This window comes from Rosa chinensis, chromosome 5 (genome assembly GCF_002994745.2).
Source record: "Rosa chinensis cultivar Old Blush chromosome 5, RchiOBHm-V2, whole genome shotgun sequence".
NCBI classification, from domain to species: Eukaryota; Viridiplantae; Streptophyta; class Magnoliopsida; order Rosales; family Rosaceae; genus Rosa; species Rosa chinensis.
In genome coordinates this window covers 38,435,149-38,461,040 of record NC_037092.1, presented here as the reverse complement: position 1 = coordinate 38,461,040, position 25,892 = coordinate 38,435,149, and the positions used below count along the sequence as shown (strand labels likewise).

The following is a 25,892-nucleotide window of genomic DNA, read 5'->3' as shown; positions in this document are numbered from 1 at the left end:
CGTACACGTGTTTTCTTTATTCGCGGGACTTATGGGGAAGCCTTACTGATTTTCGATTTTCGTATGATTTTAACCCACCATACCTGGGTCGTCATATTTATTGCTAGCTAGCCTATTAGTACTCCTCCCTGCTTACTATGTGTTCGTGGGTGAGTAAGAGCAGAGCATGGGATGCTCCAGAGAGTGGGACACTCCGACCCGAGCCTGGGAGGCTCCCTTCTTTCGTATGGTGAAACTTCTTCCCCATATTTTATCGTTGCTTGACTAGCGGGGCTAGTCCGATTTTCACTATTGCCAGCGGGATTGGTCTTATCTTCATGAGAAACGAGATTTCGATTTTACGATATAGTTTTTGAATATAGTGACTAGCGAGGCTAGTCGATTTATCGTTTTGGAATTCTTGGATTTAAAGCTAAATGTGTTTTTCTAATTGTTGCATGCATCGGTTTTTAATGAAATAAATGTGGGAAAGTATGAAATCCTTTTTCTTTTAAATTGTTTATTTTTTGTCCACTCATGCTAACGTTTTTCGTCTACTTTCCCTTGGGCCTTTCGGATTTTAAATGCTCAGTTTGCAGGCGTTATTAGTTGAGGTCGGGTGTACATGGCATTTGAGGCATAGTTGTCACTACTTCCGCAGTGTACGATCCCTTGATCCTTTCCTCTTCTTTTTATATCCCTGTGTATAGTAGTATTGCTCTGATAACCTTTGGGATTAGTATTGTTGAGTTTTGTGTTTTGTGAAAGTGGAGTTGTTGGTAATTGGGAGCAGGGTGGCTCCAGGAGTATAAGGTTGGTTTACTTGAAGTGTTTTTGTGTGTTTTACAGGTTTTTGGGTAGTCCATTTTAGGGGTGACTCTGCCAAATTTTTGGTAGAGCTATCCCTAAGGTGGGCCCCACAGGGCCATCTCGGATTTCAAGGTGAAATTCGGGGCGGGTCCTGTCACCTGCACAAAAATAAAGCAAATCACTAGCCGTGTCACTACTAAGGAAATCAACAAAATCAATACAAACAAGTCACTGCCAAAGTAACTGTTAATGCCTGAATAGAAGAACAATATTAAACGTGTTACTAGCAAAGTCACTGATAATTCCTGCACAAAAGAACAATATTATAAATGTAACTGGCCATGTCACTACTAAGGAATCAACAGAATAACACAAATAGATCACTACCAAAGTCACTGTTAATGCCTGAACAGAATAACAACATTGAACATGATACTAGCAAAATCAATGATAATTCCTGAACAAAATAGCAGTATTAAAAATGTAACTGGCCATGTCACTGATAAAAGAATCACATTATAGAGCACTTCACATATAGTACCGCAATAGCACAAAACATCATCAACATAGAAGTTAACACAAACAACAACAATACACTGCAAAATCCAAAACGAACAAATTCACAGAGAGAAGGCTAACCGATCAAATAAGAGAAAACCAGAGAGACAGAGAAACAGAGAGACTGTAACTAAGGATTGAGTTGATGAAGAAGAAGAAGACGGTAACGTGATCAAGACGAAGAGCGATGAAGCTAGAGATCGAGAAAAAGAGAAGAAAGCTGCGGAAGCTCCAAAACCACTCAAAAGTGAGATTTCATATCGTCGCAGGGGCACAAAGCGAAATAGTAAGCAGAGGGCGGCGAAGAAAGAAACTCGGAAAGAGATCTCTGATCAAATCGAATCGGAAGCTTTCTGATCAAAAGAGAGAGAAAATTTGAGCTCGCAGATTTTGAAATTGAAGGTTATAAAGGTTTATTACCTTTAGAGGCAGAATCGGAATCAAAAAAATTAAAAACTGATATTTTTTAACATCACCTTATTATTCATAAGGACTAAATTAAAATTATTAACAATTCACAATGGACATTTTTATCCAGTGGGAAACTAAGTGACCTTTTTATCATTTCACTCTTTAAAGTGACATTTTCCATCATTTCCCTTATTTTTAATTTAATTTGTCTTATTCCCTTGTAATTTTTTAAATAAAAGAAATATGTATATACATTCAAATAAATAATTTATATCTCGTCAAAAAAATCAATAATTTATATAATTCTAAAACTTCTAAAAATTTTATTAAATAGCTCGGGTGTCCGAAATATTTCTCAAAAATTTTCACGGAACCGCTGTGACGCGTACTATATTATCGTGTCTAAAGTGTTGAATTCGTTAACGGACTTACCATTCAAAGTGTGGAGTTAAAAGAAATAAGAAAAAAGCATTATTTGGTTGACCAAATAGATCGAAGTCAAAAGTATGACAGAATTTTTTTAATTTTGAACCCGAAGCTTAAAATAATGTACTTGGCACATCTAACGGACAATGTCTCAAGTGTAAGATCTGATGAAGCCCTTGCCCTTTGAAGCTTGTAGTGAAGAAAAATAGGGTTATTAAGCCTTTATCAGTTGACCGAGCGGATTGACATCATAACTATGACGGAATTTTCTGAATTTGGAAGCAAAAGCCTAAAATAATGTACTTGTCACATCTAATGGTCGATGTCTCAATCTCACGATCTGATCACGCTTTTGCCATTTGAAGCTTGTAGTGCACAAAAATAGGGCTATTAAGCATTAATCAGTTGACCGAGTGGATCGAAGCCATAACTATGACGAAATTTTTCGTATTTTGAATCTGAACCCTAAAATAATGTACTTGTCACATCTATCGGTCATTGTCTCAAGGCTATGATCCGATAATGCCCTTGCCCTTTGAAGCTTGTGGTGAACAAATATAGGGTTATTAAGCATTAATTGGTTGACCGAGTGGATTGAAGTCATAACTATACATGATGAAATTTTCTGAATTTCGAACTCGAAGCCTAAGATTATATACTTGGCACGTCTAATGAATGGTTTCTCAAGTGTATGATCCGATGACGCACTTGTCCTTTGAAGATTGTATTGATCCAAAATAGAGTTATTAAGCATTAATAGGTTGACCGAGCGGATCGAAGTCATAACTATGACGGAATTTTCCGAATTTTAAGTCTGAACCCTAAAATAATGTACTTGTCACATCTAACAGTCGTTGTCTCAAGGCTATGATCCAAAGATGACATTGCACTTTGAAGCTTGTGGTGAACAAAAATAGGGTTATTAAGCATTAATCGGTTGACCGAGTGGATCGAAGTCATAACTATGATGAAATTTTCCGAATTTGGAACCCGAAGCTTGAAATTATGTACTTGGCACATCTAACGAATAGTTTCTCAAGTGTACGATCTGATGACACACTTGCCCTTTGAAGATTGTAGTGAACCAAAATAGGGTTATTGACCATTAATCGGTTGACCGAGTGGATCGAAGTCATAACTACGACATAATTTTCCAAATTTTGAATCCAAAACCTAATATTATGTACTTGGCACATCAAACGAATGGTTTCTCAAGTGTACGGACGCACTTGCCTTTTGAAGATTGTAGTGAACCAAAATAGGGTTATTAACCATTAGTCGGTTGACCGAGTGGATTGAAGTCATAACTATGACTGAATTTACTGAATTTTCAACCCGAAGCCTAAAATAATGTACTTGTCACATCTTATGGTCGGTGTCTCAAGGGTACGATCCGATGATGCACTTGCCCTTTGAAGATTGTAGTGAACCAAAATAGGGTTATTAACCATTAGTCGGTTAACCGAGTGAATTGAAGTCATAACTATGACGGAATTTACTGAATTTTCAACCCGAAGCCTAAAATAATATACTTGTGACATCTTACGGTCGGTGTCTCAAGGGTATGATCCATTGACACACTTGCCTTTTGAAGCTTGTAGTGAACAAAAATAGGGCTACTAAGCATTAATCGATTGACCGAGTCGATCAAAGTCATAACTATGCTGAAATTTTATGAATTTTGAATTCGAAACCAAAAATATTGTACTTTTCACAGCTAACAAATGGTGTCTCAGGTGTAAGATCCGATGACGCTTTTGCTCTTTGAAGCTTCTAGCGAACAAAAATAGGGTTATCAAACCTTAATCAGTTGACCAAACAGATTGACATCATGACTATGATGAAATTTTCTGAATTTTGAACTCAAAGTATAAAATAATGTATTTGTCACATCTAATGGTCGGTGTCTCAATCTCACAATCTGATAACGTTATTGCCCTTTGAAGCTTGTAGTGCATAAAAATAGGGTTGTTAAGTATTAATTAGTTGACCGAGTAGATCGAAGTCATAAATATGATTGAATTTTCCAAATTTTGACTCCGAATCTTAAAATAATGTACTTGTCACATCTATCGATTGACGTCTCAAGGCTATGATCTGATAATGCCCTTGCCCTTTGAAACTTGTGGTGAACAAAAAAATAGGGTTATTAAGCATTAATCGGTTGACCGAGTGGATCGAAGTCATAACTATGACGAAATTGTTTGAATTTTGAATATGAAGCCTAAAATAATGTACTTATCAAATCTAACAGATGGTTTGTCACGTGTATGATCCGTTGACGCCCTTGCCCTTTGAATCTTGTGTTGAACAAAAATAGAGTTATTAAGTATTAATCGATTGACCCAATGTATCTATGTCATAACTATAACAGAATTTTTTGAATTTTGAAACCGAAGTCTAAAATTATGTAATGAATTTTGAAACTAAATTTTGTAGTCTCCGATGTCATTTTTGTCAAAACCAGTGATGAAGTTGATTAAAAAAGTGAACTTATTTTATTGAAATGGAAGTTGCAATCACCATTGGAAATTAAAATGGGCTTTTCGCAGTTTCTAAATTCAAAAAATTGTGTTTATTCGCATTTCACCGACTCTACAAGCTTAGTAACCTTATTTTTGTTTACCACAAGCTTCAAAAGGCAAGGGCATCATCGGATCATAGCCTTGAGAAAATTTCCTTTAGATGTGCCAAGTATATTATTTTACAATTCGGATCCAAAGTTTGGAAAAATCCGTCATCATTATGATGTCAATTAGCTCAGTCAAACGATTAAAGCTTAATAATCCTATTTTTGTTCACTACAAGCTTCAAAGGGCAAGAGCGCCATTGGATCGTATACTTGAGAAACCTTCCGTTAGATGTGCCAAGTACATTATTTAAAGCTTTGTGTCCAAAATTCGGAAAATTCCATCATCGTTATGATGTCGATCGGGTAGGTCAAATGATTACTGGTTAATAATCCAATTTTTTTCACTACAACGGTCAAAAGGCAAGAGAGTCATCGGATCGTATACTTGAGAATCCTTCATTCAGATGTGCCAAGTACATTATTTTAGGCTTTTGGTTAAAAATTCAGAAAAATCCGTCATCGTTATGATGTTGATCGGCTCAATTAAACGATTAAGGCCAAATAACCCTATCTTTAATCACTACAAGCTTCAAAAGGCAAGGGCGTCATCAGATCGCACACTTGAGAAACCTTCTATCGGATGTGCCAAGTATATTATTTTAGGCTTTGGGGCCAAAATTGGAAAAAGTCGGTCATCATTATGATGTCAATAGGCTTGATCAAACAACTAAGGCTTAATAACCCTATTTTTGATCACTATAAGCTTCAAAGGCTAAGATCGTCATCATATCATAGACTTCAAAAACCTTCTGTTAGATGTGCCAAGTACATTAGATTAGGCTTTGGGGCCAAAATTGGGAAAAATCCATCATTGTTATGATGTCGATCGGCTCGGTCAAATGATTAAGGCTTAATAATTTTTTTTTTTCACTACAAGCTTCAAAGGACAATGGCGACATCGGAACGTACACTTGAGAAACATTCCATTAGATGAGCCAAGTACATTATTTTAGGCTTCAGATCCAAAATTTAGAAAAATCCATCATCGTTATGATGTCAATCGGCTCGGTCAAATGAGTAAGACTTAATGACTCTATTTTTGTTCACTACAAGCTTCAAAGGGCAAGAGCGTCATCGGATTGTACACTTGAGAAACCTTCCGTTAGATGTGCCAAGTGCATTATTTTCGGCTTCGGGTCTAAAATTCAGAAATATCTGTCATTGTTATGATGTCGATCGGCTTGGTCAAGCGAGTAAGGCTTAATAACCCTATTTTTGTTCACTAAAAGCTTTAAAGGGGAAGAGCGTCATTGGATCGTACACTTCAAAAACTTTCCATTAGATGTGCCAAGTATATTATTTTAGGCCAAGTATATTATTTTAGACTCCGAGTTCAAAATTAGGGAAAATCCGTCATCGTTATGATGTTGATCAGCTCGGTCAAATGATTGAGGCTGAGTAACTGTATTTTTGTTCACTACAAGCTTCAAAGGGGAAGGGCATCATCGGAACATGCATACACTCGAGAAACCTTTCATTAGATGAGCCAAGTACATTATTTTAGGCTTTGGGTCCAAAATTCAGAAAAATCCATCATTGTGATTATGTCGATCGGCTTGGTCAAACGAGTAAGGCCTAATAACCCTATTTTTGATCATTACAAGCTTCAAAAAGCAAGGGCGTCATCGAATAGTACACTTGAGAAACCTTCCATTGGATATGCCAAGTATATTATTTTAGGCTTCAGATCCAAAATTCAGAAAAATATGTCATTGTTATGATGTTGATTGTCTCGGTCAAACGACTAAGGTTTAATAACCTTATTTTTGTTCGCTACAAACTTCAAAGGGCAAGCGCGTCATCGGATCATACACTTGAGAAATATTCCATTAGACATGCCAAGTACATTATTTTAGGCTTCGGGTTTAAAATTCAAAAAAATCCGTTATCGTTATGATGTCGATTGGCTCGGTCAAACGACTAAGGCTTAATAACCCTATTTTTGTTCACTACAAGCTTCAAAGGGGAAGGGCGTCCTCGAATCATACACTTGAGAAACCTTCCGTCAGATGTGCCAAGTACATTATTTTAGGCTTTGGGGCCAAAATTGGGAAAAATCCATCATCGATAGGATGTCGATCGGCTCGGTCAAACAACTAAGGCTTAATAACCCTATTTTTGTTCCCTACAAGCTTCAAAGCCCAAGAGCGTCATCGGTTTGTATGCTTGAGAAACCTTCCGTTAGATGTGCCAAGTATACTAAGAGGGTGTTATTTACGCTTGAGGATGTAGCAAATCCTCTATGTTAGTGGAGGTATGTACAGATCTTATACAAGATTTAGCATACTCCTTTTTATTCTTTTTATTACAACGGAGACTCAAGGCCTAAAACACGCAATTGCACACTAAATTAATACAAGTAGTAGTAACAACATGACTTCTAAGATAGCATATGACAATCAAAAGACAAAGTAAAGATCAAAATACAAGAGGCATACAACATATATAAAAGTAATAATTTGAAAAGTTCTAGCCAAGAAGATTGTTCTTAAAGGTGTGCAATTCACATAAACATCACTTATATCCTTTCGGTTTGTTGGGGATTGAACAAAACATGCAATTCCAACTCCAAATATCAACTTCAAGCACTCTTCAATCTTCTGTAGTGGACTTGCGATGGGTTGATCGCGAGCTTCATCGATAGTGGTGATGCCTCCTTCAAGTAGTGAATCCGTAATCTCCTTAACATTTTCAGGTAGAGCCATCTTCACAAAGCTATTAAGATTCAAGCCGTCACTGAACATAGGATCAGTGGGTCGCTTCCCAGTAAACATTTCTAACAAGAGAATGCCGAATCTATACACATCCCCATATGTTGACACCTCACTTCCCATACCATACTCTACAATTCAAACAATAATATCACTAATATTTGTCACTACAACTATATATAAAATAAAGTAGCTCTCAATGAATTATGTAATAGTAAAGAAGATGAGATATTTGTGAGGCATATGAGAATATTTACCCGGAGCAGCATAACCAACCAATCCCGTTATTGCAATGGAGCTTGATTGATTTTCATAAACATTATCAGTTAATTTTGAGAGAAACCTTGCCAGTCCAAAGTCGGAAACATGTGCAGTCAAGTCTTTGTCCAAAAGGACATTACTTGGTTTGATATCACAATGAACTATTGGTGTTTTACCATGAATTCTAGTGGTTGGATGCAACCACTCTTCTAAGCTCCCATTTTCCATGAATTCATAAACTAGAGCTTTGAAATCATTTCCACGAAAATCAACACTTGAACATGCAGTTACAATCTTGACCGGATTTCGATGCCTGATATTTCTTAGTGCTTCACATTCAACAATGAAACTCTTTGAAGCTCCCTTGTGTAACATGTTAAGCACCTTTACAGTGACAGCTCTATCACCATCGAGAATTTCTTTGTACATAGAACCAAAACCACCCTTACCAATCAAATTAGTGGAAGAAAACCCGTCAGTTGCTTTTAATAGCATAGCATATGAGACTTGCAAAAAAGAGTTCACCAAGGTGCTCAACATAATTGCTTTCCTTTTCTTACGATGAAGTAAAAAGGATAGCACCATAGCAATTACCAAAAGAGTAAACCCAGCTACTAAAGCCATAACTATTTGTATTGTATGAGACAAATCTCTTGCTTTAGACGCTTCATATTTGCACACAAGAAGTCGAAGCTCTGCAATACCTCAGCAGAGTGCGGTGCTTCCAACAACTGATGTTGCACTTGCATTCCTAAAAACACCTTCAATTGGTACTTCTCCCCATAAGCGATTGAAAGACAGGTTCATATTCTCCAAGTTTCCAAAGCCCTTAAAGAACTGTGGAATATGTCCTGACAAATTATTTTCGGAAAAGTCTAAATCTCGAAGGTCTCGAAGGCCTCTCAAGTCCTTCATAGATGATGGAATGAGCCTCTTGAAGGAATTGCCTTGCAACTATAGGACTTTGAAACTCTGACAATCACCGAGGCTATTAGGAAGCTCTCCCGACAACATGTTCTCAGAAACATCAAGTATACCTAGATTCCTCAACTAGCCGATCTACACAGAAAGGGAACCAACAAAGTGGTTTCTGGACAAGTTGAGAGAAATTGATAAAGAGAAGAGGCCACTAAGAAGTTGCTGGGGTATTGTACCATAAAGTCATTTTGAGAAAGATACAAACTCAACAACCAGCGGAATCTCCCTAGACTCGAAGGGAGGCTGCCACTAAGATTATTTGCGTTCAAGTAGAGACTGATTAACATGGTTAAATTTCCAAGAGATGATGGAATGCTTCCTGATAATTGGTTGTTCCAAAGATACAATTCCCCAAGCGTTGAAAGCTTCCCAATGTCAGCGGGGATGCTACCTGTGAAGGAGTTTCCCGCCAAAGTGAGTGATTGCAAATTTACAAGATTTCCTAAACCAGTTGGGATGCTTCCATGTAGTTGGTTTCCTTTAATTGAAAGCAATTTAAGACTGGTTGAGAGATTGGATATTGAAGTGGGCAATGTCCCTCTGAAATTGTTGTTGCCTAAATTCAATGATCTTAACTGTGTGACATTCCTCAACTCTGAGACAAAGCTCAAGTCCCCTTGTTTACCGCTTCCAAGATGATTAGACGTGACACCAAAATATGTGAGTGTATGAAGATTTTGCAAATTGGGCACTTGTCCTGTTAGATTGTTATTTACAACAATGAATGACACTAGACTCGTTGCATTGTATATTGACAAAGGAATGGCCCCAGTAAATTCATTCTTCCAAATGTGAAAGACTTTGAGGTTAGGAAACGCAGTGCCCAAGTGTGAGGGAATGCTCCCCTGAATTTGGTTTTGTGCTACAGAAAATTGAACAATAGCAGATAGGTTGTAAATGGAAGGAGGGATGGTACCAGACAACTTATTTTGTTCCCATGAAAGAAAGGTTAACATTTTCTGTTGGCCTAGATAAGTAGGGATGCTCCCCACCAAGTTGTTAGCAGCTGCAGCAAATGTTGTAAGAGAAGAAAGTTCCCCAAGAAAGGATGGATTTCTCTCGTTAAATTATTAAATTGTAAAACAAGTATTTGAAGCCTAGACAAGAAACCAAGATTGGAAGGAATTTCACCTACCAGCTTGTTGCGATTGAAAGAGATAAAGGTGAGGTAATAGTAGTGTGTATGCATGACTTCCAATAGTAACAGTAATATGAATGTATGACTTCTAATAGTAATAGTAATATGAATGTATGACTTCCAATATTTACTAATATTGCTTTTTGAATATACTTGAAAGACTGAATCGAAGAACTGTGAAGTGTTTGATAAGAATTCGTGCTTGTATCCCAACTAATTTGTCTCCATTTACTTGCAGACTGATTTCTAATACAAATCTGGATTTTTTTTTTCAAATGGGTTTGGAACCCAGCTTAACTGGGAGACTCAGCCCCAAGCCCGTTTCCATTTATTATATTAATATTTGTTCAAGTAAATCCAGAATATGTGTCTGGCCCAAACTCTAGGTTACTTGCTCTAGTTATAATAGTGTTTATATTAGAGATAATCTCGGAGAATCTTAGTAGATATCCAATCAATGTACGATTATATTTTCTTGTACAACTCTATTACTATGCTTGCAATCCTCCATATAAAGAGGCCCCTATTTTCAATGAAAACACGACTTAATTCTCTCCCAATTTCATTTTGACAAGCAAACCAACAAGAAAACGTGCAGAAGATATCACTAGAGACTCCTGTTTTTCGGGAGCAAAACCGAAACCTTTTAGGTTTCATGTAGCAACGCAGCGGCACCCCAATCCCATCTGCAGCAGGGCGCTCTGGTGCTGCAAGTGATTGAAGGACGAGGCTTCACCTCCTTCTTATGTTTGCGGAGGCGGTTTGACTAGAAGAGAAAGTTGAAGTTTCATATTGCATCAGAATTGTAAACGCACCCGGTTTTGTTCTGGGGTGGCTTCAGGGTTGACGAGGAGGAGGCAGCGACAGGGTCGGGGTCTTGAGGAGGAGCATGGTTGGAGATGTCTGCTAGAGTCTAGTTTTCGGGCTGTCTGATTACCTGACAATTGCAACGTGTAGATTTGGTGGACAGTGAGATGGTTGTTATGGTCCCCTGCTTAGGGAGGCCACCGGATTGAGGAGGCGATGGCGGGCGGCTTCTTGGTGGCACCAGATTTGGATGGCGGGGGTTGGGAACGTAGGGTTTCGGCAGTGGGTCTTGGGCCTCTGCTTGCATGGGCTACAGAGATGCAGTCTTTGTGATTTGGGCATAATTTGCCCAATTCCCCTATTTTCTCACTCTCAGTCGTGTTTGGGCTTCTTGGGGGTGGTATGTCCTGCTCTTTGTCCTGCACTTGTTCCTAGCATGTTGCTGTGGGTGTGTTGAATGTTGCGACGTACACCAAGAAGGTCTTAGGCGTTAAGATTTTCAGGACATCAGTTCCATGTTAAGGCAGTGTAGGATTAGGGGTTTTTTTTAATATTCCATTTTTTCAGCAGTTCTTTTAGGATTTTAGTCTTTTGGACTTTAGTTTTTTGGATTTCTTTTAGAGTAGTACTCTTCATGAGCTTGTGTTTTAATATGAAGGGTGTTCTGTACCCTTCATGCTTGACCGAGTGAGGTCATATGATTTATCATCAAGGGATAAGTCTTCCGTTGCCCTGAAAAAAAAAAAATTTCTCTCCCAATTTCAGTTTTCCTTAAACACATTATCAACACGAAACCCTTACCCTGAAATCCCAAAAACCAAAAATCCTAAAACCCTAGAACACCTTGCCACAGCGAGTCACAGTACATCACACCTTGCCACAGCGCGCCACACTAGAAACCCTAATTAGAGGTATGTTTTAAAGTTCCCATTTTAAAGTTTTTGTTCCTTTTCTCTTCTTTTTCTCGGAGACTTGCAACCTCCCTTCTTCTACCCCCTTTCTTCTTCATAGGGGAGACCAAAAGCCGAACTGTGGGAGTTCGTGCTCACTCCAACCTTGGAGCTTATAGACTCCTCCAAACTTAGAGTTTGTTGAGAAGTTATGATCGACCACAAGCACATCATTGTTTCGATCTAATCCAATACCCCTTGGAATCGAATTTCTTGGAAGCGACTACGTTCAGAAATTCCTAATTTCGTGGAAGCGACTACGCTCAGAAATTTTTTTGTTTTCGTGGTAGCCTTTTTCGCTTCGAAACTAACCCTTTTTCTTGTTCTCTTTCAGGATGAGTAACCTGAACAAACTGGACTTCTCTCCATTAGGAAAACCTGGCTCTAGATATCACAAGTGGGTTCGTGATGTCCGCCAGCATCTCAAGGCCGATGGAATCCTGGATACGATTCTCAAGCCTAGACAGGACATGCTAGGGTTCAAAATTTGGACGATTCTATCATTGTTATGACTTGGACCAACTCGGTCAACTGATTATGGCTTTATAACACCTATTTTCTCAATACAAGATTCAAAAAGCAAGGGCGTCATCGGATCATACTCTTGAGAAACTATCCATTAGATGTGACCATTACATCATTTTGAGCTTCGGGTTCAAAATTAAAAAATTTCATCATAGTTATGCTTTCGATCCACTCAGTCAAACTAGTGCTGGGAATCTGTGACCAAAATACCGACGTTGATACCGACCGAACCTGTACTGATACCGATCAGGTCGGTTTCATTTTTGTTTTTGGGAGTGCCGAATTGAAATTGTACTGAATATATTGGGCTCGGGTTGGGATCAGATTGGGCTTTTTTCTACCGTTAAGTTACCGACCCGGCCCGTTAATTTGCTCCAAATTGATGGATGGCTGCAGCTCGAGTCATTTGACTAGGTCATTCGATGTTTCAACCTAAAAAAGCCGCCTTCACTCTCAAACAGTCAAACCTGGTTCGATCGATGCAGCCTGCACCACAATTCCATTGATTCCATTCAAATCGAAGACAAGAACTCAAGAAATTGAAGCTCCGATTCCAATACGTCCGTAGCTTTCACTGAAGGCTTTGATTTGATCATTTGATTATCAATGGGAAAGCTAGGAGTAAGTATGAGTATTGGGTTTTGATTAATATGAATTTCAAATGACTATCAGAGATGTTTGTTGCCTTGTTGGTATGTGATTGTCATGTATGATGGTTGACTGCTTGAGAACTTGAGATTGATTATCATGTATGAGATACTCTGGGTTGTTTATCAATTTGGGTAATTGCCACTTCAGTACTTTAGCTTATTGATGAATGAGATTATGAACTAGATATTATGATTATCAGATTATAATGTATCGGTTTAGTACCTTAGTACATTATGATGTACTGAACTGTTGTTTTACTTGTTTCTCAGTTTATCAGTTTATGACTAATTGATTATGATGTGCTCTTGTTTCTACATAGAATGATTAATTCATTGTGATTATCAGTTTATGTGCTATAATGATTATCTGATTAACAATGCATTAGTTTATTTATGTTAGATTTTATGTTCCAGTTTAGAAGAAGTAAGAAGAGGGGTAAAGTAGACAAAGAAGGAGTAGACATAGCAATGTTACCTCTCCCTCAGTCTAGCTTGATTGTTTCGAGCAGTGGGACCTCTCCCTCGGTAGCTAAAGAAGATGTCACTCAATCAGCTGCAGGGGCAGCAACTCCAGGTTCGTCTGAAAAGGTACATGACAATCCTCGAGCTGATAGGAAACGTAGTTGGGTTTAGCAGCATTTTGAGGAATACACTGATACGAAAGTGATTAAAGTTAATGGTAAAGAAGATATTATACAAGAATTTAGGAGGGCTAAGTTTATGTATTGTCCTAAGGGAGCAGTAGGAGACTATGCTTGTGATTCTTACAAAAATGGGACTTAGGGTATGATTAGTCACATAAACAACTCATGCAAGTATTATTCAAGAAGGAGGGTTGTCGATAAGAATCAAAAACTGCTTGTTGGTGATAAAAGTAAGGGTAATTCATTGAAGGCTGTAGCATATAATCTTGATGAAGTGATGCAAGCTTGTGTTGAAATGGTTGTAGTTGATGAGCTTCCTTTTAGCTTAGTTGAAAAGCAAGGGTTTAGGAAGTTTTGTTATGTTATGCAGCCTCTGTTTAGGGTCCCCTGTAGGAAAACTTTGGTGAAAGACTTTCTGAAGTTGTAAGACGAAGAAGAAATTGAAATCTGATTTGGCACATCATAGAGTCTACCTAACTACTGACACTTGGACAAGTGTTCAGAATTTCAATTACATGGTGCTAACAACTCACTTTATAGATGATGAGTGGGGTATGCGTAAGAGGATTATTAATTTCTTCACTATCCATAACCATAGTGGGAATTCAATAAGGAAGTTGATTGAGTCTTGTTTGATTCAGTGGGGGATAAACAAGGTTTTAACCATCACAGTGGATAATGCAGCTGCTAATAAGTGTGCTTTTGAGTTTGTTAGGTCCAAACTTAACAAAAGGGAAAACTCAGAATCCATCTTAGAGGGAAAGTTCATGCATGTTAGGTGTACTGCTCATATTTGTAACTTGATTGTTGGAAGTGGGTTGAAGAGGCTGAATAGGGCAGTGCTAGACATTAGAAATGCTGTAAAGTTTGTTAGGTCTTCGGCATCAAAGCTAGATAGTTTTAAGGCATCTGTAGCAAAAGAACAAGTCCCTTGCAAAGGCTTGGTGATTATGGATGTTCCCATAAGGTGGAATTCAACTTTCTTAATGTTGGAAGCTGCCTTGAAGTTCAAAAAAGCCTTTGGAAGGATGCTAGAGGATGATGACGGTGGCTTTGCTGCATATTTCAAAGAGCCTGAGGAAGAGTATGATGAGGAAGGGAATGTGGTTCCAGTGAAAGGAAATAGAAATAGAGTTGGGCCACTGACAAATGAAGAAAGGGATAAGGCAGAGGTGTTTGTGCATTTTCTGAGGGTTTTTTATGAAATTACTTTGTAGGTCAGTGCAAGTAATCATCCCACAATCCATACTACTTTCCATGATGTGTTGTCCATGGAAACTGAGATTGACAAGCTGTTTATTGCACCTGAAATGCAGATAGGGAGTGAAACTGAGAAAGTGTTGACTGATATGGCAGGACACATGAGTTCCAAATTTCACAAATATTATGGTAGCTTTAAGGATCTAAATCCTTTGGTGTTTATGGGGCTTGTGCTTGATCCGAGATTCAAGCTACTTAATATCACTCATTCGTTGAAAAAAGAGGGGTATGATCAAGACATTATGGAATCAAAAGGCAAGGAGCTAAGGGATGTGTTGATGTCATTGTATGAAGCTTATGCACCAAAGGATGCCCCTGCAAGGAAAAGGGAGATTTTATCTTCAAGTTCACAAAGCACAGTAACAAGCACCGGTAGTAGAGGAAGAGCATCAATCTTAAGTGATTGGAGAAAAGTTGTTTCAGAACTTGTTAAGCAAGTGGTTGCACATGAAGTGGACAAGTATCTACTGGACCCTCTTGAGTATACAAATGATGGAGAATCAGATTTTCCAATTTTGTTATGGTGGAAGCTGAATGGACCTAAGTATCTTGTTCTTGCAGTAATAGCCAAAGATGTAATGGTTGTTCAAGTATCCACAGTTGCATCTGAGGCTACTTTTAGCACTGGAGGGAGAGTAATTGACAACTTTAGGAGTTCATTAACTCCAAAATCTGTGGAAGCTTTGATATGTTTGCAAAGTTGGTTGAGGGGGAATGATATTAGCTACATAGAGGATGCTCCAGGCATCAAAGAAACAGAATTCTACGAGAAATGTGAGAAAGGTAAAGTATTATGATTTCTGATCAACTGCTCAGTTTAGTTTATCATTACATTTTTCTGTTTTTCAAGTTCTGATATTTAGCAAATCATTGTGCTTGACTGTTTGGTGTGTAGATCATATAAGCTCAGCATCTTCAAGTGTAAACTCATGTCCTCCTCCAAAACCAAAGGGAAAGAATGCAAGTGATGAAGTTGTGGAAGTGATTGAAGATGAATCTGAACATTCTAGTTCTGAAGACTCGGAAAGAAGTTAACTGTCCCCAACTCCTCATTGTTGGCTTTTGGTCATTTTTAATGTCTATCATTTCATGAACTGTCCTCATTTCTCAATCTCATTTTCAGTTTTAAACTTTTTTTTTATTTTTTATGGTTTCAGCCTTTGTGCAATACTTCTAGGAGTTTATTTGGGTTGTAAACTTGTAATAGTAAGCCTTTGCTACAATGCTTAGTTCAGTACTTCAGTTAGTTGCTTACCTTTGCTGCAATGCTTAGTTCAGTTAGTTGCTTACTGTCAAAGACTCAAAGCTAGTCATTGTTTTTACTTTTTAGTTTATGACTTTATGTCTTTATGCCTCTGTGAATTATGAGTTTGTATACATATTTACTTTCTATCATGATGAAGTAGGACTGTATTGCTTTGGTCAGTTGTGCATTGCTTTGAAAGTTGAAACTTCACAGAATTTTGAAAGCAAAACTGGTGCACCGAACTGTACTGAGTGGTACTGAACTAGTACCGAACCGATCGGTTTCGGGACGGTTTGGCTTTGAGAGGCAATTTGATTAGTACCAAGCCATACCGAACCGACTCAAAAAATCAGTTTCGGCTTCGGTATACCCTCTTTACCGAACCGTACCGAGCTGATCCCAGCCCTAGGTCAAATGACTAAGGTTTAATAATCATATTTTTTTCACTACACACTTCAAAGGGCAAGCGCAAAGTCGGATGGTGAGATTAAGATATCATTCGTTACATGTGCCAAGTACATCATTTTAGGCTTCGGGTTAAAAATTTGGAAAATTCTGTAATAGTTATGACGCCGATCTACTCGGTCAACCTACTAATGCTTTTTTCTTATTTCTATTAACTAGCACTTCGAATGGCTAGACCGCTAACAAATACAAGGTTTGAGACACAATATTAAAATACACGTCACGTCGAGTTTGTGAGAATTTTCAGGAATTTTTGCTGACCCAGAGCTATTTATTACAATTTTTAGAAGTTTTGGAATTATAAAAATTATTTATTTACTATATTCTCAAAAAAATAAAAATTATTTATTAGAAACAATTTTAAAGTGGTGCGATCTGACCCAGTCCATTTCCACCATTTGATCTGGAACCGGTTATTTATTTATTTTTTTGAAAAGGTATTTATTTATTATATTCTCAAAAAAATAAAAATTATTTATTAGAAACAATTTTAAGTGGTGCTATCTGAACCGGTCAATTTCCACCATGTGATCTCAACCGGCTATATAGCTTGATCGACAAACTTCTCGACCCTAAGACCAAAAAAAAAAAAAAGAAGACAATCTTCTCGACCCGGACACCCACAAGAATGACCCGACCGGAAATCTGTCTTCAGGCGACGTTACGGCGGCGAACCTGTGCCGTTTAACTCGCCTTATCAAAGCCGACCTGTCTCATCTCTTGGTTCGTCCCATCTCAGAACGAGGAAGGAGAATCGAAGCTGCAAAGCTTCCAGCTTTCGGACTGGTTTAAGCAATTTCGGGCTATTCGGCGATGATTAGACATGCCTGAGGTAAGAAACGTTGTCTAATCATCGAGTTCTACATCTTCATATAGTTAGTTTTCATTTTGGGTCAAGTGTTGATCCGCCAATTCCACTGTTTTGCTTTCCTTGGTTTAGCTTCTTCTTCTTCGGTCCAATTTGTTTCTGAAATTGCAATGTGGAATCAGTGGGAGGAGTGGAGGAGATGTAATACACAATTCCGAAAAATTGAAATTGCAGTTTTTTCCTGCATTGATTGAAAGTGCAGCTTGTTTCTGGACCCACGACGTCGGATTCCTTGGTATCACTGTTTCACTCGCGAGAAAACCGGGCGTGATTTTCACGCGCCCCAGGTGGACCACCGTCCATAGTAGAATTTTAGCAAAAGGTAAATTTTGTATCAGATTGTATTTCTGATATCTTGTTTGTTTGCTTGGTAGTGTTTCAATAGTATCAAAAAAAAAAACCTGTTTGCATGTTGGACTAGATTCTCACTTTCTCCTACCACCTGGTGCAATTTGGACAGAAAAAGGGTGCTAACATATATCAAATCCTCTTATGTTTTCGTGTTGTACTCCTCGTCATGCACATACATGAACATTCCTGACTCCACACATACACGTAATGTCAGTTGCCCCAAACTGACGTTGATGGTGGCTGAATTCGTTGCAACAGTAATTGCTGTAGTGACTAGTGTCTATGCAAGGTAACCATTTTTGATAACCCTTGAAGATGGATGTGGACTGTGGAGCACCTTCCTTAGTAGTCTGAATACTGTTATATATATAACTCTGCTAGATGGATGTGCTTTTATAGGGTAAACAACTTCCAAAAATGGTATGGGCACTGAGTTTTTCTAGATCTGAATGGAGTTAAAACTTCGAACAGCTCACATGTGTCTCTGTGTATATGATTGGAGATGCAAAGATGATAAAACTAGTGCTGTTTCTTATTGCTATGACTTATAACTGAAATGTTCGTTGATGTGATGTTTGTGTTCCGTCAGTTTAGGACATCATAGGCCTTTTACTGTATCAATGGCAAATGCTGGCCGAAACACAAATGGATCTCAGTTCTTAATCACCAGAGTGGCTACTCCTTGGCTCGACAACAAGCACACAGTTTTTGGAAGAGTGATCAAGGGAATGGATGTCGTTCAGGTATGATTGAACTTAAGCTTTTACAAAATGATGATAGAGATTTTAGTGCATATTTTGACGCCTTGAAATTATTAATTGAATATGTTACAACATACAACTGGGATGACAACAGTCTGGATTGCAAATGCAAGTTGAAATGAAAATATTTATCATGGATCATAGATGTGATACCCTTATTCATTCTTGGCAGGCCATAGAAAAAGTAAAGACAAACAAGGATGACAAGCCCCACCAAGATGTGAAAATTCTAAATGTTACTGTCCCCAAGTCTTAAAATTATCATAGATGGTAGACCAGTTTTCTGTCTGAACAAGGTTGATGGTTATTTTGGTGACATTTGGCGGGAACAGATTGCATCCAGGTATTTTTATATCCATCTTTTTACTTGTGGTCACCATTGGTTCAGCAATGTAAGGATGAGTAAATCGGATCTAAAAACAGGAGGTAGCTAGGAAAGTGGAACATAGGAGCATGTATTACATTGTTGGGGAGGAAGAAGGTACTAGTGTTGGTCACTTGCTCTTTAGTACTATGAGATTTCTGAAGCTGAACTTGCCGCCTACCGTTTTGTCTGTGGTTCACATTTTTGATATATGCATGGCTGCATCCCAGTAGATCCCAGCTAAAGATAAAACTTAGCTGCTGATGTGTACTTACCCAAACTGTTCCAGGTTCAACTCCCTGGCATGACAACAGCCATTAATGAAATTTTTAGCTTCAGAGTTTCTAATCAGCTCTGTGTCAAAGTTCTCATTTGGTGATGCTGACATTTTGCGCTGGTTTTATGATTGATTGAATAAAACTTGTGAAACAGATTGCATCTATTGGACTTGGGACTTGATAAGTGAGCTCTGCTTCAAGTATTATGATAGGACTTGGGACTCGTTGTGTTTTGGACCACAATTTTGGTTCAGTAAAACAACACTGTGATTTATGATTATGACATTAGGAATAGAGCATCTATATATATTTGTTTTGACGCGTATTGTTTTTCTTTCCACACTTTCCTGGCAATTAAGAAATGCCATATAGAGAAAAATCAACATATACATTATGAACTGAACTTGATCTTGGTCTTGTTTTTCTTTTCCCTCTTTCTTGGCAATTAAGAAATGCCATATAGAGAAAAATCAACATATGTTTAAGGAAGAGAGAATTTGAGAGAGATTGATGAGAGAATTGTATTTCAATATTGAGAATAGGAGCCCTATATATAGGGATTACAAAGTACATGTTCTAATGTTACAAAGAAAACTAATCCGAGTAGGACTAGGAATTCTAGAACCTTCTCTCCTATTACAACCATGAAACTAATCCTAGTTTGAATAGGCACACAAAACTGATTTTCTTTCAACACTTCCCCTTGTGCCGCTCAAACTTAGTGGTGACGATTCGTCCGTTGCCTCGTTAAAAACCTTGCTCGAGTGAAAAACCCTGTGGGATAAAAACAAGCTCGAGGAGGAGAAAAGAGTACAACACATCCTTCACTTCTTCGAGATCGAACATGTAGACACCATAACTCCCCCTGATGTCGATATCTCCCCCTGATTGCTACAATCATGGGAGTTCGGATAACTTTCTCAATCCGATGCTCTTCACATGTTTCTCGAAGGTGGATTTAGGTAATGACTTAGTGAATAAGTCCGCTACATTATCCTCTGATCGGATTTGATTCACTTCAATCTTTAGAAGTGATTGTTGTTGCTGATTATAAAAGAACTTAGGCGATATATGCTTAGTGTTGTCGCCCTTGATGAAACCTAACTTCATTTGCTTAATACAAGCTGTATTATCCTCATAAATGCATGTAGGTTCATCCGTGGTAGACTTCAAACCACAACTTCCTTGAATATGTCTAATTACAGACCTTAGCCATATACATTCACGCACAGCTTCATGTAGAGCAATAATCTTTGCATGATTTGAGGAAGTAGCAACAAGGGTCTGTTTTGTAGACCTCCAAGATATCGCAGTGCTTCCCATGGTAAAGACATAACCCATTTGGGAGCGACCTTTGTGAGGCTCAGAGAGGTACCCTGCATCAGCAAAACCCATCAAAACATCATTGTCATTTTGATGGAGTAGAGGAGGGTGAGGCCGGCCACTCTTGGTGGTGGCGGCGGCAATGTTGCCGGCCATGGCATTTTGGATGATGGCTCTTGAGCCAATTTGGTCTGATCTCATCCTTCCGTCATTCCTTTTCTCTTTGTAGGGATAGAATAGGCTCATATCAATCGTACCTCTTAGGTATCGAAAGATTGTCTTTACACCAATCTAATGGCGGCATGTTGGCGCAGAGCTATGTCGAGCTAACAAGTTCACTGCGAAGGAGATGTCTGGTCTTGTGCATTGAGCTAAGTACAATAATGCGTCTATTGCACTTAAATAGGGCACTTCAGCCTCTAATGATTCTTCGTCCTCATCCTTCGGACGAAACGGATCTTTCCTGGCTCAAGACTACGGCCGATCATGGGAGTACTCACAGGCTTTGCTTTATCTTCATTAAAGAGCCTTAGAATTTTCTGAGTATATGCAGATTGATGGATCAAAATCCCATCAGCAAGGTGCTCGAGTTCTAAACCGAGACAAAACCGTGTTTTCCCAAGATCTTTCATCTCAAATTCGGATTTCAAATATTTAACAGTTTCCTTTAACTCATCTAGAGTTCCAATTAGGTTCATGTCATCAACATAAACTACTACGATTGCAAATCCGGAACTTGTTCTTTTAATGAACACGCATGGGCATATTTCATTATTAATATATCACTTCCCAATCAAGTAGTCACTTAGACGGTTATACCACATCCGTCCGGATTGTTTTAATCCATATAGTGAGCGTTTTAATCTTATTGAAACCGCGCTCCGTGGTTTAGAGCCATTTGACTTGGGTAATTAAAGTCCATCTGGGACCTTCATATATATCTCTGAATCTAGATCCCTATAGAGATATGCTGTAACCACATCCATAAGTTGCATGTCAAGTTTTTCAGAAACTACCAAACTGACAAGGTAGTGGAACGATATAACGTCCATTACGGGAGAATACGTCTCCTCGTAGTCGATTCCAGGGAGAGCTGTGAGAAACCTTGCGCCACGAGGCGGGCTTTATATCCAACCACCTCATTTTTCTCATTACGCTTTCTAACAAAGACCCATTTATGGCCAACAGGTTTTACATCTGGGGGTGTCTGCGTTATAGGCCCAAATACCTGTCTCTTTGCTAGTGAATCCAATTCAGCCTGGATCGCATCTTTCCATTTAGGCCAATCCGCTCTTCGTTGACATTCTTCGATAGAGCGAGGTTCGATATCATCATATTCTATAATTCCTTTTGCAACATGATATGCAAATGCATCATCAATAGCCATAGAATTTCTATCTATCATCTCATATACACTAGTGTAATTCATGGAGATCTCTCTATTCTCTGTAATTGGTTCTGACATTGGAGCGTCCCCTAATGATGTCTCTTGAACATAACCATAATCTGGAATATCCTCATGAGATGGATTATTTACATCGATGATTAATGGATTATTTTGTGCCAAACTCGCTTTCTTTCTTGGGCGAGAATCCATCCAACCTATAGGCCTCCCGCGCTTCCTGGCAGGAGCCATGGGCCTAGCCACAACGTCACCATCACTATGAGAGGGGACGTTGGCGCCATGCTCAGGTACTCTTGAGGTGGCGACATGTCCTCTAGTTTTAGGGACATCAATCCTTGCAGGCACGTTTGCAGCAGGTATGTGTGATCTCGTCACTTTAGCGATATCAGAAAACGCATCAGGCATCGATTCTGCTACGTTCTGAAGATCGAGAATTCTCCGCACTTCAATTTTGGACTGTGCGGTTCGGGGATCAAGATGAGACAGAGTGGGGACAGACCACGACAATTCCTGTCGTTCCTATTGAACATTTATGTTCTTATCTCCCCCCTAACGACGGGAAGACTGTCTCATCAAAGTGACAATCCGCAAATCTAGCGGTAAAGAGATCGCCTGTCAAGGGTTCTAAGTAGCGGACAATTGTTGGAGAATCATATCCAACATAAATGCCTAATCGTCTTTGAGGACCCATCTTGGTGCGCTGTGGCGGCGCAATTGGCACATAAACTGCACACCCAAATATGCGTAAGTGTGAGACATCAGGCTCATAACCAGTCACCATCTGGGACGCAGAAAAGGGTTGAGTGGCTGTAGGTCTCAGACGAATAAGCATAGCTGCATGCGATATTGCATAGCCCCAAGCAGAAATAGGGAGATTGGTGCGCATTACCAATGCTCTAGCGATCATTTGTAGTCGTTTAATGGCGGCTTCTGCGAGACCATTTTGGGTGTGAACATGAGGAACAAGATGTTCAACTTCAATCCCAATGGACATGCAATAATCATAAAAAGTTTTTGATGTAAACTCTCCAGCATTGGAATCTTTATAGACGTAATAGGATGATCAGGGTGGTGAGCCCTTAACTTAATAATTTGGGCTAGGAGTTTAGCAAATGCAGCGTTCCTTGTGGACAATAGCATAACATGTGACCAGCGTGTCGATGCATCAACCAACACCATAAAATATCTCAATGGTCTGCATAGTGGTTGAATAGGTCCTCAAATATCACCTTGGATTCTTTACAAGAATGGTATATTTTCTTTAGTGTCATTTGCATAGGATGGTCTCGATCCTAATTTTGCTAAAGAGCAGGCTTTGCAGAATGAATGATAAGCTTGAGAAACAACCAATGAGGATTTTGGTTGAGCCATGAAGTCACAATTGACTTTAGAAGTAGAAGGAGGAGTCAAACAATGGTCCATGGCGTCAAAGCCATGTTGTTGCCGTAGGGGGTAGATGGCGCCGGCCCTAAGTGGCCGGTCTTGCACAATCTTAGCACCGTGAGGCGCAGGTGCATCTCCTCGAACCAATTTTGGGTTTTTACATCTCTTTGTTCTGAAGAATGGATGTCTGTGTGAAGTCTTTAATATACGGATCATCATAGCACGACCTGGGTATCCCAGACGATCATGCCAAAGCCTATATGTGTCAGAATCCCATAAATCATCTCTCATAACATGATTGGATTCAATTATTCGAATAGTGGTTGCATACAATCCACTAGATCGACACATAAGTTTCTCTAAGACTCTTTTATGTTCGTAGTCATTAGAGGTGATGCAAAGGAACTCTTGTCCATTCTCACAATGTGTTTCCACATGAAAACCATTGGCTCTTATATCTTTGAAGCTCAAAAGGGTTCTTTCAGCCCTAGGAGCTTAGAGAGCTTCAGTGACATTAATGATTGTGCCATGTGGCAACAAGAATTGAGCTGGTCCTCGACCATGAATCAATTTAGATGACCCTGCTATCGTAGTCATTGAAGATCGAGTAGGCGTCATCTCAAGAAATAACTGCCTATTTCGAAGTATGGTGTGCGTAGTAGCACTATCCACGAGCCATTCTAGCTCTCCGGGAAACATACTTGAATGAATAAAGTTCGAATCAAAATCGACACTTTATTTCAATGAAAGCCAATGATTACGTCAAAGTTTCTAAATTTAATCCAAAAAGGATAATCAAGCTAAGACAAGTAGTAGTTACTCAATCCGTTTGGTAATTCCAATTTGGTTGTGACCAGGTAAGGTAAGGCGAGATTTTGGTGGAGCGTTAACCGTTCTCTCAGTTCAAACTTTTCCTAGACATCACAATTACTCTTGAGTACGCCTACTGAGAAAGAGTTATAACCACTATCTTTGTTGATAGTTTCCAAATTTTTTGGATTTGGGTTTAAACCAATGACGTTTATATGGTCAAATTTTTATGCTTATGAATGCTCTTAGTCCGTAGCCTACGAACGCTCTTAGTTTGTAAAAATCGATGCTCACGGACGCTCTTAGTCCGAAGATCACGAATGCTCTTAGTTCTTATATAGCGTGAATCCCCACGATTCTGCTTTTAGCAAATCGAACCCACGTTACAGAAAGGTGGGATGTAGAAGAAGGGATTTTCTAAGTCCCCGAAGAAAAGTAAACTTAAATTTCAAAAACGGGAACAACTTATTTGTGAAAACTTACTCATGAATTACGGAACTCGAAATTCTCAATACACGCGCGTGTTGATGCAGGCGTGTAGGATTGCAGATCTGCTATCGATCCTGAGTCGGGGATTGCAAACTATCTTTCAATCCCTGCTGTGTGGCCGATACAGGTCTGGCTGAGGTAAGCCGAGAAGCTGGCCGACGGATGAGTGCGCAGGGACGCATAGGCGCTGCAGGTGCAGGCACACAGAGGAGGCTAGTGTGGGCTAGGAGCTGCTGCAGTGATGCTTGAAGGTGGCAGCAGCAGTTTTCAAGGATTTTTTGTTGAAATTCGGAGCAGATTTGCCTCTGAACAGCTTTCACTTCGATTAGTGTACAGGTCTCAAAACAACTCCGATAAGTCTGAAATTCGGAGGTCAGATAGAAGAGACAGAGACGAACAACTTTGATGAAGGAAATATTTTGATCTGAGGTCCCTATCAAGACGTTTCGGGGCTTTCAAGAAGTCTGATCTGCACAGGAACGAGCGTCCTGCTGTGCTGCAGGGGCAGTAGGCGGCACACGGGTGCTTAAGGGTTGCAGGGACAGCGTGCAGCGCAAGGGCGCTCAGGTGGGCAGCAGCGGCTAGTGTAGCATGGGCTAGGTGCAACTGTGAAAAGGTGATGTTGAAGAATTTTCTAGTTTTGGATTTTTGATCTCAAGGTTAGGGCTCGTGCTGATAACGTGTTTAAGGAAGAGAGAATTTGAGAGAGATTGATGAGAGAATTGTATTTCATTATTGAGAATAGGAGCCCTATACATAGGGATTACAAAGTACATGTTCTAATGTTACAAGGAAAACTAATCCGTGTAGGACTAGGAATTCTAAAACATTCTCTCCCACTATGCCAAAAACATTATCAGACGACAGACGGAAACCGTTGTGGGATATGGAGAGCCATCGTTGTAGACCGAGCTGCTGTCTGATGAAAATTCAGACAACGGTGGAACACAGTTGTCTGAGAAACATACAGACAACGTGTATGTGTTAAACGTGTTGTGTGATACTCGACAGATGGCTCGGCAGATGCCAGGCACAGCTGCGCGGCAGTTGCGGCGCTGCCTTCAAACAACAGTGCTAGTTTTGAAGCTGTTGTATGTTGAGCTTCTCAAACAACAGACTTTTATTTTGTGTGTTGTCTGACTGATATTCAAACTTCAGTTCTTGGACTATATCTGTTGTCTGATTAACTCTGGGACAACATAATTCAATTTCTTCTGTTGTCTGATTAACTTTGCGACAACAGAGTTTAATTGCTTCTGTTGTGTGAGTGTAGATTACAAGACAGTGATTTGTTAAAAACCGATGTGTGATATGAATGATTGCAGTGTGATTTGTCCTCATTTTTGGCCATTCAGACAACAGGCAGTTATCACTATATATGTTCTGTTGTCTGATTATTTGAACATATC

The 25,892-nt window shown here is 39.2% G+C and overlaps 2 protein-coding genes across 8 annotated transcripts; one reads left to right on the top strand and one right to left on the bottom strand.

Annotated features, from left to right (window-relative positions):
- Nucleotides 1-1,035: 1,035 nt before the first annotated feature.
- LOC112203785 (probable LRR receptor-like serine/threonine-protein kinase At3g47570) lies at nt 1,036-8,412 on the bottom strand. The gene is made up of 5 exons (XM_024344707.1): nt 7,785-8,412; nt 7,324-7,658; nt 1,331-1,385; nt 1,177-1,194; nt 1,036-1,094 (listed from the first exon to the last, which is right to left on the bottom strand). The coding sequence occupies exons 1-5, from the start codon at nt 8,410-8,412 to the stop codon at nt 1,036-1,038; spliced, it is 1,095 nt and encodes a 364-aa protein (XP_024200475.1).
- An 8,608-nt stretch (nt 8,413-17,020) lies between these two features.
- Nucleotides 17,021-19,257, top strand: LOC112167153 (peptidyl-prolyl cis-trans isomerase CYP71). 7 transcript variants are annotated; one of them, XR_005800194.1, is made up of 5 exons: nt 17,021-17,283; nt 17,392-17,641; nt 18,265-18,413; nt 18,604-18,774; nt 18,855-19,257. XR_005800194.1 is itself a non-coding variant. In XM_024304120.2 (5 exons), exons 3-5 carry the CDS (start codon nt 17,847-17,849, stop codon nt 18,685-18,687), a joined length of 351 nt encoding a protein of 116 aa, XP_024159888.1. In that variant the 5' UTR covers nt 17,022-17,283; nt 17,442-17,641; nt 17,780-17,846; the 3' UTR covers nt 18,688-19,257. The 7 variants fall into 7 exon arrangements, 4 of the variants coding, with proteins under 4 accessions (XP_040362712.1, XP_024159888.1, XP_024159887.1 ...); XR_005800195.1 differs by adding an exon at nt 17,780-17,959 and having other exon boundaries at nt 18,604-19,257; XM_024304120.2 differs by adding an exon at nt 17,780-17,959 and having other exon boundaries at nt 17,022-17,283; nt 17,442-17,641; nt 18,260-18,413; nt 18,604-19,257.
- The last annotated feature ends 6,635 nt before the right edge of the window (nt 19,258-25,892 follow it).